This window comes from Neovison vison, chromosome 14 (genome assembly GCF_020171115.1).
Source record: "Neovison vison isolate M4711 chromosome 14, ASM_NN_V1, whole genome shotgun sequence".
NCBI classification, from domain to species: Eukaryota; Metazoa; Chordata; class Mammalia; order Carnivora; family Mustelidae; genus Neogale; species Neogale vison.
This window is the reverse complement of record NC_058104.1, coordinates 9,645,526-9,660,222: the sequence shown is the minus strand read 5'-3', so window position 1 is coordinate 9,660,222 and position 14,697 is coordinate 9,645,526. Positions and strand designations below refer to the sequence as shown.

At 52.6% G+C, this 14,697-nt stretch overlaps 1 protein-coding gene across 2 annotated transcripts in view; it reads right to left on the bottom strand.

Annotated features, from left to right (window-relative positions):
• COL26A1 (collagen type XXVI alpha 1 chain) overlaps positions 1-2,993 on the bottom strand; it is a 120,507-nt gene extending 117,514 nt beyond the window's left edge. For both annotated transcript variants that reach the window (XM_044232888.1, XM_044232889.1), the window contains exon 1: positions 2,836-2,993. In XM_044232888.1, coding sequence (XP_044088823.1) covers positions 2,836-2,993 — 158 coding nt within the window. The remainder of the gene's footprint in view (positions 1-2,835) is intronic.
• Between the last annotated feature and the right edge of the window lie 11,704 nt (positions 2,994-14,697).

Sequence of the window (14,697 nt, the reverse complement as noted above, 5' to 3'; positions counted from 1 at the left end):
AGAAACTGAGGCAGGGAGCTGGGGGTCCTGCAGGTGCATTAATACCGCATTTCCCTTCAGCCTGGATTTGGCAGCTAAACACTCTATGGTCAGCAAAAATCATTAGTGGCCCATATGCAGGGCTGCTAGGTTCTACTGCAAACAGCCCTCTGAGGAAGTGGGGTCTTTTTTTTCTTTTTTTTTTTTTTACCAAAATTGCTTAAACAGAGGGGTCCACCCTGGGCTTCTGACAGAGGGGCCGGGAGCAGAGCACCCTGGGTCAGGCAAGGTGCCCCCAGCACAGGTCCGACCCAGAAGGGCTGGCCTAGGCTCGCACGCACACGCATGCGCACACGCCCTCCCACGAAGGCGAACACAGACCACACCCGAAAATCAGATGCCAGCGGGAGCGATACCATGACCTAAAGGAAGACGATTCGTCAAGAAACAGCTCTGTCCCTTGGCCCATCGACGGAGACCAAGCCACTGTAAACACACACGCAGAGCCAAAGCCGAGGCCGAGGCCGTGAAGGGCACCGCGCCAAACGCTGCTCCAAGTCCTCTGCTTCTGGGGCTTTTGAACTTCAAGGACACAGGCCACCTGTGACTGATCGCTCATGAGACACAGGAGCGTGTGACCCCAGGCCAGCTCCAGCCTGCGATGGCCACGCATGGCAGGATCCAGTCACGTTCCGGAGCGTCCCTCTCAAGCGTCTGGAAGCCGCCCCAAGCCTCCTTAACACCTCCCGATATCGTATTTGGGAATCCGTTTTCCACAGATTCATCCAGAGCCTCTCTAAACCTGATGATTCCTTCTCCCGGCTCCCATCCTGGTAGAAGGAGTTCTGGAAGATTACCACGATTGTTTGGGCCTCTTTTTATTTATGCTACAACAATCCCTTCCAAGTTCCTGGGGCAGCCCCCAAGCTCCAGCCCACCGACCACCAGAACCCCAGTCCCCATTCACTCTCTTCCTTCGCGGACCTCACCTCTGGCTCTTCCCAACATGCATGTCCCACCCTGTGGCAGCCCTTTTGGATTTTCCTTCCCACACTTTTTAATTACAAAAATAATCCTTGAATCTATGCCGCTGGGAAAAGATGCTAAGGAGACCGAATGGAGGGAGGGAGAAAATGGAAGTCCACCCACCTCACCAACCACCTCCCCCTTGCCCTCCAGCCTCTGTTCTCTCCATACAGGTCCCTACAAGAACTATTTGCCTACAAGCTTTATTTCTGGGCATTTACATACCCATTAATCAGAATGGCTTTTGCATAAATGAGATCATGTTAACTCTATCATCCTACCACCTGCAAAGTTTATCTTTTCAGAATCTTCTCCTATGGAAATGCGCAGAGGCCACAAGACTGTGGGTGTTTGGAGACTAATACTAATGGAGGCCATGGGCAAATATTCCCAAACACAATGAGGGAAATAACATTGTATGCAAAGTTTTCCAGAAGCACTTCTTGGCTTTTCAGAGTCCCGCCTTACCCAGCCTTACCCAGCCATTCCGGGCACAAAACATCCCTGTTTCCAGGGGCTATAAGACTTTGCCAGGATTCATCTTGGTAGCTCTCCCAGGTTCGGTAAATAAATATCACGGAGGAGAAAGAACTGGGACCAGTCTCTCGCTTTCCTCCGTAATAATAATGCCGAGTGGCGCGGCAAAAAGCTCAGGATTTGGGGAAAGCCAAACGAAGGTCAATCTGGAGTTGCCACAAACTTGGGGACCTCCCTCTGGAGCTCAACTTTCTCCCTGGAAGGAAGGAACGATTATGCTGTAACAGGTACCCTCGGAGTGGTTTTAGAATCAAAAGGCGTGGAAGGTACGAAGGAATAGAGACCTAGCGCAGCCGTGTGGGTTATAATTATTAAATGAGGAAAAGTTGGGCGCCTGGATGGCTCAGTGGGTTAAGTCGCTGCCTTCGGCTCAGGTCGTGATCTCGGGGTCCTGGGATCGAGTACCACATCGGGCTCTCTGCTTCGGCCCAGAGCCTGTACTAGTGCTGTCTGTCAAATAAATTAAAAATCTTAAAAAAAAAAAAATGAGGGAAAGCTAAATTCGAGTGAGCTGCGCAAACGAGGTGTCTGGCAACTTTTCCTCGAGCGCTTACGCGTTTTCTGGGGGGAATTCAACCGCGCGGTGAGGAGACGCGGCCCCAACCGTCCCGGGGGGTGGGGGGGTGGGGTGGCCAGGGCGCCACCTGCCGGCCGAGGCGGAGGCCCCCAGTGCGTCCCGGCACCCTGGGGCCTCGCTCCTTCGCCCGCCCCAACGCGGATCCAGCCCAGCCGAGCCGAGCCGAGCCGGGCTCCTCATCCCAAAGTGGCTGCGGAGGCGCAGCCGAGGCTCCTCCGCGGCCTCAGCCCTCCAGACGGGACGGAATCGCCCCTCCGGTGTCCTGGGGCAGCCGGCAGGAGACGCGGGAGACCCGGACGCTCGACCTTGGCAACCCGGGAACCTGCTCCCCAACACAAAGCCGCGGCCGCGCAGGTGAGCGCGGCGGAGGCACGTGAACCCGTAAACGCGCAGGGACCGAGCCACGGTCGCCCCCTCCGCGCGCCCCTGCCGCAGACTGCGGCCACCCTCCCTCCGACCCGGGAGCCGAAGAAGGGGAGGTTGGGAGAGCAAAGAAAGGAAGAGAGAGGGTGGGCGCGGCCAGAGACCACCGCAGTCCGGGCCCCGCACCTCCGGACCCTCGGCCCCGCGGCCGCAGCCCCACCGCCCTGCGCTCCATCCTCCCCCCCCCCGCCTAGCGCCCCCCCCGCCCGCAGCCAGCCCCTTGTCTGCGGCCCCCAGCTGAGGGGGACCCCCAGCCCTCAGCCCCCCAGGCCCCGCAGCCGCGCGCTACTCACCGGCGGCTCCCGTAGCCGCTGCCGGGGGAGCCGGCGGCCGGCTCGGGGTAGCCGTGCTGCTGCAGGGCTGCGGCCGGGAAGGGGTACAGGAAGCCGGTGGCCAGCGCCGACCCGCAGAGGCAGCAGCACGCCCAGGGCAGGAGGAGAGCCAGCTTCATCTTGCGCGGCCGCCCGCGGGGGCCCGGAGCCCGGGCGGGAGCACAGGCGGGAGCGCACCGGCGGCCGGACCGAACCCGCGGCCCCCGCCGGGAGCAGAGCGATAGAGCCGGCGAGCTAGCGGAGCCCGGCCGGGAGTTGGAAGTTTCTGGGGGGGCGCCCACGCCTCACCAGGGCCGCCTTTTCAAATTCGGCGAGGTGGGCTCAGCGCCGTCAAAGGGGGCGTGGGGCTTTTTCATTAACCCTCGGCGGTCCGCGGCCGAGGAGGCGCCAGTGGCTGCAGGCCTGGGGGGGGTCCTGCGTCCTCGCACACACGCTCTTTAGAACCTTCCCGAGCGAGCCCTGTTCGGGGCCGCAAACGCTCGTGGGGCACCCACTCCATGCCTGGCGATTTCCCCTGGGCAAAGTCGTTTAATCCCCACAACATTGCCCTCTGTGTTAGATGGCACCGTTCCCATTTTTCAGAGGTGGAAACCGAGGCTCACGAGAATTAAGCCGGAAAAGCAACGCGGTCCCTGTCCGAGGCCCTTTGGGCCAACCTCTTGCACACCCAGGCTTCCCTAGAATCCTCTTCCCGTTCACCTCCACCATTTACCTCCACAGCCATCTCTCCAAGGTGAGCGGTAGCACAGATGGAGGAAAGCGCGGGGTCAGGGTTGAGAAGTTGTTTTTCGAATCACCCATTTGTGAGGCATCAGATCTGGAAAGTAGCTGGGGGCAGGGGAGATCTAATACAATCCCACTTCCCACCTTTTACAGAGCCCACCGACCAGCCTGGCCCCAAACGGATCTCTTCTGGGTTGCAGGATACCCACAGAACCACCCCTCATGCAAGAGACAGGTGGGACCTGAATCCAGCCTGTACCCCACTCTCCAGGTTGGGAGTCCCTAATTTCTTCACCTAAGCATCCTAGGGGCTGGCAGAGGCCTGAAGACTGCCTCTGGCCCTGTTCACAGTGGGGAGCTCCCAGTCTGTAAAATGTCAGTAAATCTGGAGAGAAGCCATCCAATAAGGAAGCGTTTAATGGGTTGTAATACATTTGGGAAGAGAATTGTGGGATTGTTTTTAGAGGAAGGCGGAGGGATGCTGTTGGGAACCTGGCCCGAAAGGCCCCCTCCGGTGGCTTTTGCCCTCTTGCATTCATATCCTATAGGTACCCCCTTGAGTACATAGCCCCAAATCTCATATCCAGCCCATTTCACCCTCTCTCCCAAACTACCCCCTCTTTCTCCACTTAGTGCCCTCAAATCCTGCCCAGGTCTTTTTAGTGGCACTCCCACACTTCCCAAGTGTCGAGTTTCTCAACAGACTCGGGATGGATGAGTCCATCTCCGCGTGGGCAGCCCATAATGGGAAGCGTCACTTGAACCTGGGAGGACTTCCTTTTCATCTTGTCCTCCAACCCTCTCTCAAGGCCTAGAAGATTTGGAGAATTTGGGGTGTCAGCGGAATTTCAGGGCCTCCCCCAAAACTGATCTGTGCTCCCTGGACAGCTGGCTAAGTCCCAGGAAGTGATGAGGTCATTCCCCATCTCCCAGGAATTTGTAAACATTCTGTCTTTCTTCTTCCTCTCCTTTACTCTCAGAATGAGACCAGAGAGATTCCATGTTATTGTACATGACCTTTATGCTGCGGGCATGACAGTAAGAGAACAGATTTTTTTTTTTTTTAAGAATCTCCTTTTTATCTTAAAGTCATTTTTTTCCCAGGGCCACAGACTGCACCCCAGCTAGAGGGACCTAGAAGAGGACGGGATAACACTACTCTTTGTTTTGTAGGATTCTTTTAGGTGAAAAGCTGTAGGGAAAGAAATAATTCATCCCAGCAACTACAAGACTTGGGGCAGTTGTCTGAGGTTGGTCCTTTTCTTCATATCTAGGCCAATAAAGCTCATTCTGGCCCCATGACCACGAACCAGGCAACTTCTGCACGGTGCTGCCTGCAGTGAGGGCAAGTAGAGAAAGAGAATATGTTTACCCCATTTAGACCACGTGTGCTATTCTTTAGGAAAGCTTGAAAATGGCAAAAGCTCTGCGAACAAGAGGAGGTTCCATTTTGATGGTAAGGGATAAAAAGACAAAGATGCCTAAGATCAAGAAAAGAAATTAGGACGTCTCCCACACCAGCCAGACCCAGAAGTCCCAGGTCTGCTCCTGGCTCCCCCACTAACTTGTTGATGACCTTGAGTAAACTCCCTTCTCTGGTATCCCCACCCCACCCCCTCCCCCGACCCCATATCTTCATTTGTAAAGTGAAAAGTGGTTTGGCTTGTCTCTGAAGATCTTTCCAGGTCTGGTCTTCAGTAACTCACTTTTCCCTTCATCCTCCACTCCCCTCTCCAAGGCAGCTGTGGATGTAGCCAACCTTATCAAGCTGTCACTCTTGTAGGCCAGATTTGCAACAGCTGGACCCCCCCTCCCCACCAGCAGGGCTTAGAAGAATAGAGAAATGTTCATGGCATCACACTCTAAACTCCTCCCCCCTCCCCCGCCCCAGAAAACACCAGTGAGTAGAGTCCAACTCCAACTAGTACCAGCTGTGTGACCTTGGCAAGTGACCTAACCTCTCTGAGCATCCTTAGTCTGTAAAATCAGTAATAATAACAGCACCTAATGGATGCGTTTGCTAGAAAAGAATTTGATGAATTATTCACACAAAGTGCCTGAAGGCTGCAGGTAATGCCTTATAATGCTCGATAAACATTGATTATGATCATTTGCAAGGCTTTGGTGTAGAATAATATCTAAGAACACCACCCTTCCCAACCCCCAGCCCCCTGGGTGGGACTGACCAGGAGGCTCATATCCCAGAGTGTGCAAAGCCTTCTCCAACGACTCTTGGAGCCCCAGGATGAACCCATTATTGTCTTATTCTGTGGTCAACAATTTAAAACAAAACTTTATTTTTAGAATAAATACAGGAGGGGCACCTGGATGGCTCAGTCAGTAGAGCATCTGGCTCTTGATCTCAGGGTTGTGAGTTCAAGCCCCACATTGGGCCCAGAGCCTACTTTAAAAAAAAAAAAAAAAAGATGAAATTTTTAAGAATAAAACAAATGTGGGGGAGATTATTGTGTAAAATAGGTAATTTGTGGGTTTTTTTAGGTGAAACATGCTTGTGGGGATTGCAAGAGTGGGGAGGTGTGAGCGCCCCCAAAATAAGGACAGGTGGTACCCTTAGAATTGAGTGGTCCTCAGTCATAGAATTGATCAGCTGGCCTTGTCAGCACACCACACAAGCACCCGTCTGACTATTCCACAGCCGTGCCTGTGGCACCCCCAAAAATACGCTAACACTTGGGAAAAGGCAGAAGCCGCCGTTGCCAAGGGCTTGGAGCTGGGCCCCATGCAGGGCTCGCTCCTTCCTCCTCTCTTCTTCCAGACCCTGGGTGATCCCCTAACCAGCCCCTCCCAACCTCGATACAATGAAAACCCCACCAACGGACACTGGCAGGTCTGCGCTGAGTGCCTCCACTGTTTACACGGACAGGCAGGGCTTCTCAGAATTCCCATTTTTCAGACAAGGAGTTGAGCAAAGTGATTTGTCCAGGAGCCTGTGCCCACCCCGTTTCCTAAGTTCAAAAGTGCCTTTAAAAAGGAGGTTGTTTGTACAAAGAGGGATCAGATTTCCTGGTGGAAGGAGGCAAACCCCACACGCACGTGAACGTGTACACACACACACACACACACACACACAAGACTAGGGGGGCTCCTCCTCATCTCTGTTACCAGGCCTTTCTGATAAGAAAATATCAGTCAGCATCCTCTTCCGCAGACAAAAAACAGATCTTCTATTCTGCTGAAGTCAGCAGAACGAGCCACTCACTGAACAGAGAAGAAAATACTCATCAAGCTGAAGCCAAGGTAAATATTGACCTTCTGGCATGATAAATCCTCCTGTTAATCTAAAACAGAAATCTCCCCCTCCCCCCAAGTGCCCTGTTGGACGTGATTCTGCTGTTTCCGCCCCCCGCCCCCCAGAAGTTCAGATAGGCAGTGTAGGACCTGAGCAGTTTTCACACTGGTTTCTCCAGCCGCCCCTAATCCCCACTGTTCTGGATCCCAGGACAGCCCAGAAATGGGCTGAGTTGACTCAAGGTAGCAGGACAGTCACAATAGAAGGGCTTCTTTGTTCTGGCCGAGCTTTCTGTCCTTGGCCAGGCCAGAACTCGAGCAAAGCATGGATATTTTGGAAGCAGAGAACCCTGAATTTTTCTTCTTTCCCTGCACACCTCCCGAGGTAGGGGTCGCTTCTTTGCCCAGCAAACCTACAGGTGTGAGCTTGCCCGTTTCCCCAAACACTGGCCATGAAGTAGACTTTCAGAAGACAGCAATTGGATGCCTGTCCAAGAGCCCATGTTCTTAAACAGAAGTTTGAAAGGAAAAGCAACCCAAAAACAGGTCAAACACAAAACCTAAAAAAACACCAAGAAATAGGGAGTCTGTCCAGTCGCCAATAAAATACCGAAATCTCAATTCACATAGTGATCAGTTTTGCTTCCTGATGTAGCCACAGTCCGAACAGTGCTTCTCAAAGAACTTACCGAGATGGCTATGTGATAAAGACAGAAAGGGGACACCTTAGTGGGCTCCATCTACTGTGGTAACAGAATACCGTAGACTAAGAGGCTTAGAAAGAACAGAAATTTAGGGCTCCTGGGTGGCTCAGTGGGTTAGGCCGCTGCCTTCGGCTCAGGTCATGATCTCAGGGTCCTGAGGGAGCCTGCTTCCCTCTCTCTCTCTGCCTGCCTCTCCATCTACTTGTGATTTCTCTCTGTCAAATAAATAAATAAATAATCTTTAAAAAAAAAAAAAAAAAGAACAGAAATTTATTTCTTACCGTTCTGGGAGCTGGAAGTCCAAGATCAAGGTGTTGATAGACTTGATGTCAGGGAAGGGACGCTTCCTGGTTCAGGCATGGCCATCTTCTCGCTATGTCCTCATGTGGTGGTGGGGACAAGGGAGCCCCCTAGGGCCTCTTTTATGAGGACACTAGTCCTGTTTGGGGAGGGTTCCACCCTCCTGAGCTAAGATCCTCCCAAAGGTCCCACCTCCTAATACCACGGTACTAGGGGTGAGGATCTCACCGAATGATTCAGGGTTGTGGGGCACAAACATACAGTCCCTTGCAGGTTACCCTGGCACAGGTAGGAAGACGGTGGGGTGTTCAGACACAATGACTCCGAATCAAGATGGGCCTCCCACAAGTGCCCCAGAGAGGGTCTGTGATGGGGAACTCTGCCCCCGGGCAGGTAGGAGCAACTTAGGGAGGGAGGCTGGACTTGGAAGAGGGAAGACTAGCAGGAAGTGATCCAGACCTCCCAAGTCACATAGGGAAACAGAATTAAACGTGTTCTTTGAGCCTCAAGGAGGAATCGGAGCCTGATGGACAGACAAGGTCAGTGGAACATGAGGAAGAACTTCAGGTCAGTAAGCGGAGGTTGATTCAAGGCATCCAATGGATGGAGGAATTTCCCCTAAAAGCGCCTGGGTAAGTCTGGTAGATGTCACTAGTGCTCACCAACGTCTGGGTCTGCTGTGGTCTCCGGGCACAGAGGAGACCTCCCTCCCCAGCCCCCTTGCAGCTGGGCCGGGCCACGTGTCTAGCTCTGGCCTGTAGGTTCGAGCAGAAGGGACCACATCACTTCTGGGCAAAGAGAAATAAAGGGCCCTTGGCCCTGCAGGGGCAGTTAGAAAATTTTCTCTGAGGTCAAGACTGCACCTTCGGGTGCCCGTCCTTCTGCCTCTTCGCAGGATCTGGGTCATGTCCATCTTGCACCAGCTGTGTCTGTCAAGCTCACTGAGCAGATCCCAGCGCATGACGCAGCCAGGGGCACAGGTGAGGCTCAGTGCTGGGTCCTGGAGGTGGCCAGCCAGGTTAGACACCAGTTTCAGCCTCAGCTGGACTTAGGGGACCCTGAGGAAGGAGGCAAATGAAGAAACATGGTCTCTGATGCCAGGTGATCCAAATTCAGCAACTCAGAGGAGGCTGGAGGGGTCTGGCAGCAGAGAAATCCATGGGAACTCACAGGAGGGGAGATTTGGACAAAGCCGAGAGGCAGGGAGAGCATGGGGAGCCAGGGCATGGCGAGGGACAAGGGCAGGATTATGTGTGGGGCCAAAGGGCTTGGGGTGGAAGGGCTGGGATTCAGCAGAAGATGCCTGCCCAGCTCTACACACCTGTATGCATGCCGGGAACCACACGCATGTGCACTCACAAACCTCTCAAGAGCCGGCAAGAAGCCACCACCTCCAAAGTCAGTTGTTCAGGTTAACGAGGGCTTTACCTTGCTCTGTGGCCTGTCCCCCAACACCTTTCTCCCCCATTCCCCCACCCTGACTCCAGGATTCCATCCTCACCTCCGGGAAGCCGGGGCTCGCAAGGAAACCCATGAGGAGGACTTGTTTGTGGGATTCGGGGTACCAGGTTCAGGGCTAGGGGTGACTGTAGGGAGCCAAGTTCTTCTTAGAAGGAGGTCCAGAGTCAGAGGTCTGAGTGGGATGGGGATTGTAGATAGGGGAGCAAATTGAAGGTGTGAGCAAAAGTTTGACATGACAGAGGACAAGCCCTGGACCCGGGTGACCATACAGAGGGTCCCGTTGCTCTGAACGCCCGGTCCCTGGGGAGACCACAGGCCACCCCCCGGATATGTGCATCCTCACCAGCCAGTGGCCCTCAGACTCTGCGGGTTCAAAGCTTCACTCCACTCTCTGGGGTCACTGCCCTTCTGCGCTTGTGTGAATTAGGGACAGGTGTCCCCTAGTTTCTGGGTGGACACACACCCAACCAGGATGGGCCCACAAAGCCCAGGAGGGACACCAATCCCCTCTACAGCCCTGTGGGCCAACCCCCACCCCTGGATCTCCTCCACCATGCACACACCTCCCAACCTGAAATCCAATCCCCTGCCCCGTATCCGATGGGATCTCCACATCTGGTCTATTCTGGATGGCTCTTCCATCCATCCCCGGCCTGTCTTCCCCCAAATGCACACAACCCTTCCCCGTGCTCCAGCCCCAGAACGACACTCACCTTCCCTCCACAGACTGAGATCTTTACAGACTGCTCCCCTCTGTCTCGCATGCCCTTTGCTACAGACTGAAGGTTTCTGTCCCCCCAAATTCACATGTTGAAATCCTAATCCCAAGGCAACGGTATTAGAAAGCGGGTCCTTTGGGAGGGGATTAGGTCAAGAGGGTGGAACCCCCTCGAATGGGATTAGTGCCCTTATAAGAAAGACCCTATCGAGCTTCCCTTGTCCCTTCTGCCACGTGGAAAGACAGACCCCTGGTACCTCAGTCTGGGACTTCCCAGCCTCCAGAACTGTGGAAAATAAATGTCTGCTGTTTTTCAGCCCCACTCCCAATCTGCGGTGTTCTGTTAGGGCATTTCAAATGGACTAAGACACACTCCCCCGCTCCGTCAGTCTCCCCACCTCCCCCACGGGCCTCCTCCAGGCTCCAAGTCTTCACCAATCTCTCTAGCTAGGACTGATGCCCATCCGGAGCTTCCAGAGATCTTTCCACAACCTTCTGTGCCCACACCCATCTTCCCTGACCATGCTTACTTCTTAACACATTTGCCCCCTCTCCTCCAACACACTGCACCAAAACTGAAGGTCATTTCCCACTCATCTCGGTACCCCAAGCCTGCCTCCCAGGAGGTCGCATCTGGAGGACATTTGCGCTAGTTTTGAGCCCCAGGCAACAATAACTGTCTGCTGTGTGACAGTTATTTCTTTGTTATTTCTTTGTGTGTGACAAAGAAAAAGAAAGATGCAGATGGAAATGGCAGGGGCCGGCGGTGGGGGGCGTGGTGAGTGGGGATGTCCTGTGGATTACCAGACCGCAGAAGGAAACTGCCATTCGTTCTAAGAGAAAGTGGTGCCCCCCCACACACATCTCTATCCAAAATTCATGCATTTACTCCTGAAGCAAGGATTGTCAGGTATAATCCTAAATCTAAAAGCCTCCAGATAGCCTCGGGCATATCAGCCACCATCACCTTAGCGAGACTTACCCTGGAAGTCTTTGTTGCGCAAAATCCAAAACACCTTCCCCGGGGCCTGCTGGGAAGGCATGTTTTGCTGAAAACCAGACAGGAAGGAAGGCCACATTCCCTAAGGGTGGCTTTGATACTAAGACCCAGAAGAAAGAGAAAGTAAAGGTTGTTCCACTTGATAAAACTCGCGTTGCCATTTACTATTATGAAGTGTCTGTTTGAAGTCAAAACAAGTTCTAGATAAGCCCTTCATTGAGAAACCAGGGTGGGGGGGTGACAAAAGCGGGGAAGGGGAGATAAAGCGGGCAGAGTGGAACTCTGATTAGAGAGTCATTAATTAAGACCATGAAAGCCCCGTGGAGTTTCCTTTGATTGGAAAAATAGGGGGCTGCAGAATTAAAGGCTTTGGGGGAAAGCTTTTCATGCTAGGGAGAGCCAAAAATTAATTCTAGGATTTTAAAATTAAGGCATCATGAAAGCTAAGGCGTTGGTTGTAACCAGAAGACCGTGTCAATTTAATCAGAGTCTTATGGGTAGAAAGAGAGAGAGAGAGAGAGGAACTGGGGGTTACTGGAGGGGAATGAGGGGGGGCAACGAGGGGGAGGGAATTAAGAGCCACAGACTTCCAGCTAGAAAATAAATAACTCCCGGGGATGATAAGTACGGTGTAGAGAATATAGTCAATAATTTCATAATAACTTTGCATGGTGACAGAGGGTAACTATTTCATAATACCTGTAATTGTCGAATCGTTGTTATATACCTGAAATCCATGTAATATTGTGTATTAACTAAGCTCCAAGTTAAAAAAATTTTTTTAAATCTTATAGGGGAGCAGGGGTTCCAAGTAAGTAACCCATTTTGTTTCAAAGCCCTGCGCTGCCGTCTGGCTCCACTTGGAGGAACTTTCCATCTGTTCCGCGAGCCGGCACGGAGCCAGCCAGAGAGGTTCTGCCATGGGGTAGCTGTCCCAAAGTCTGGGGGCACCCCTTGGTGCTACACAGAGACTGCTCACCCGCCTGCAGGCATCCGGGCCCAAGGGGACCCTGGTTCAGACACTTTTACGGGGTGCCAGGGACAACTGTGCTAACCTTCTTGAACTTTGGCTTCCAAAATGGTACTCTCACCGAGATTCGCAAGGAAAGCTCATGCCTAACGGAAGCTCAACAGGTGCTGTTCTCTGCCTCAGTCCTCCCTCCAACCCATCCCCCAGTGGCCTTCAGAAAAGATGGTTCTAGAAAGCAGATCATGTCATTCCCTTCCAGGCCTTTGCAAGGGATCCCAAGGATTTGGATTTGATCTCACTTTAAGCTTAAGGCCGAAAGTCCCTCTTGGACCCCTCCTCTGCCCCGGCTGCTCTCCCTCAAACACCTGCAATGGCTCCCCATTACCTACAGAATCAAGTCTGAACTCTCCTTGATTTGGCATTCATAGTCTTCCACAACCTGGTCCCCAATTACCTTTCTAGAATCATCTGTCACTGCTTCCTTTTATATACATTAAATCCCAGAGCAAGCCACATCCACACAGTTTGTAGACATAAAATCCAGAGCATATACACAGGGTCAGGAAATTGTAGCAGCTAAGGTGAGATTGTACGGGGCTTGGTGCCCAGGACCCAGAGGCGAAAGGCACAATCCCCGTCTGTCGAACTCGTGAGAGGTGGCTGGTTCATAGCGAGATGGGCTTCAGGAAGAGCATATATACCAGGATTTGAAGAATTCGCTCCAAAGTCTAAAAAGAATATGAAAGGGGCACCCGGCTGGTTCAGTGGGTGGAGCGTAAGACTCTTGATCTCAGGGTTGTGGGGTCAAGCCCCACGCTGGATGTAGAGATTACTTAAAAATAATTTAGAGGCACTTGGGTGGCTCAGTCCTTAAGCATCTGCCTTCGGCTCAGGTCATGATCCTGGTCAGGTCAGGGTCCTGGGATCGAGCCCTGGCCTCTGGGAAGAGGTGGTACTGGTGCAGAGATTTTGATGATGGGAAGGAAGTACATAATGCTTCAAGGGGAGGGAACAGCAAATGCTAGAATGTTACAGTTTCCAGGAGGAGCAAAGAGGCCTGTGTGGCAGGAATGGCGTAATGCGGGAGGGAGAGGGGTTCAGATGATTCTACATATCAGGGGAAGCCAGAGGAAGTGTGGAAGGTGGCGGGAACACTACCACAGAACAGGAGAAGGAGGCTGGGGTGTGGACTTGGACCGTGATGTGTGCTTCCCTGGGTCCACAGGGCCAAGAAGGGTGTTCCATTGTGAGTAGGTGCCTGGGACCCAGAGTCCTGACCGAAGCCCTGTCCCCTTTCATACACCAACCCTGTCCCTATTCACTTCCCCATCAGGATCTTAACATGGTTCAGGGGGTAGCAGGAGCCTAGTATTTTTTTAAATGTTGTGCCTAGAGTGAAAGAACTGTGAATTATAAGGGGTCTTAGATCAAAATCCAATGCCAGGTGCCCTAGAGTGCTGGCTTTTCTGTTGGCCACCCCTCTCTGCTGTACTCTGAGCCTGGGGGGCTGAACATTAGATGCATCGCCTGGCCGCCTTTAGTCCAGCCAGTGTGAGAGTTCAACAAAAGAGAGGAGGCCAAGGGGGGCAGTGAGAGATGGGGGTACATCTTCCCTGACCCCTCCCAACTTCCCAAGTTTGTGACAATAACCTATCCTTCCTGGGCTCCAGCTGCTGCTTCCATGCTCCAGGTTGCAGTAGGCAGTAGGCCCCAACAGCATCAGTCCCAACACCCTTCCTCGTTCCTGGTTTGCTCCCTTAGCCCTGCCCCTATGCCTATTAGGCCTCTTTCATTGAAGCCTCTTCATTTGAACCATCCAGGATCCATTCTGTTTCCTGCCAGGGCCCTGGTGCATCCAGTTCATAGAAGATAAAACTGGGACCCACGGAGAGCTGCGTAACTTTTCAGGGTAGCCACATACATTTGTGTAGGTTGTAGACTGCACAACTTCAGGAGATGCCATTCACTTTGCAATCCATAGGAATGATTTGCCCCAGGTTTATGCAGTGCACATTCTGCAGAGCTGAACCTGATGGCCCTGAATTTGGCCATAGTCACCCAGCTCCTGGCATTCCAGTGGCGGGGTCCTGATTTGCATCCTATGGCTATTCCACTGCCCAAGGTACCTCTCCTGTGAGGCTGCAAGTTGCAGTCCATCTCTTACACTCCGGGGACAGCTCAACCCCTGACACTTGCACATTTGCAGTGTCTCTCTAAAAAAGGTCGTCTTGGCTCTGCTTCACAAACTTCTTACCATAATGATGAAAACCTTGGAGCATGTTTATTTTAAGGGTAGAATGACTAACATCAATAATTTGGCCCTGGTAAGAGTTGATTAGAAAAACCAGAATGTCTCAAAAAAACAAAACCTCTGTAATACCAAAAAACAGCAACAACAACAACAAAATGCTATTCAGACAAAGAAAATAAATTGTGTTTTTTTTTCAAAAGTGCAACAACAGAGAGAACAAACATGTAATGTGGGTTTTAAATGATCCTCCAGGGCCTCCTGGGTGGCTCCAGGTGGCTCAGTGGGTTAAGCCTCTGCCTTTGGCTCAGGTCAAGATCATAGGGTCCTGGGACTGAGCCCCACGTGGGGCTTCCTGCTTAGCTGGGAGCCTGCTTTTCCCTCTCCCTTGTCCACTCGCCCTGCTTGTGCTTTCTGTCTCTCAAATAAATAAGTAAACTCTTTTAAAAA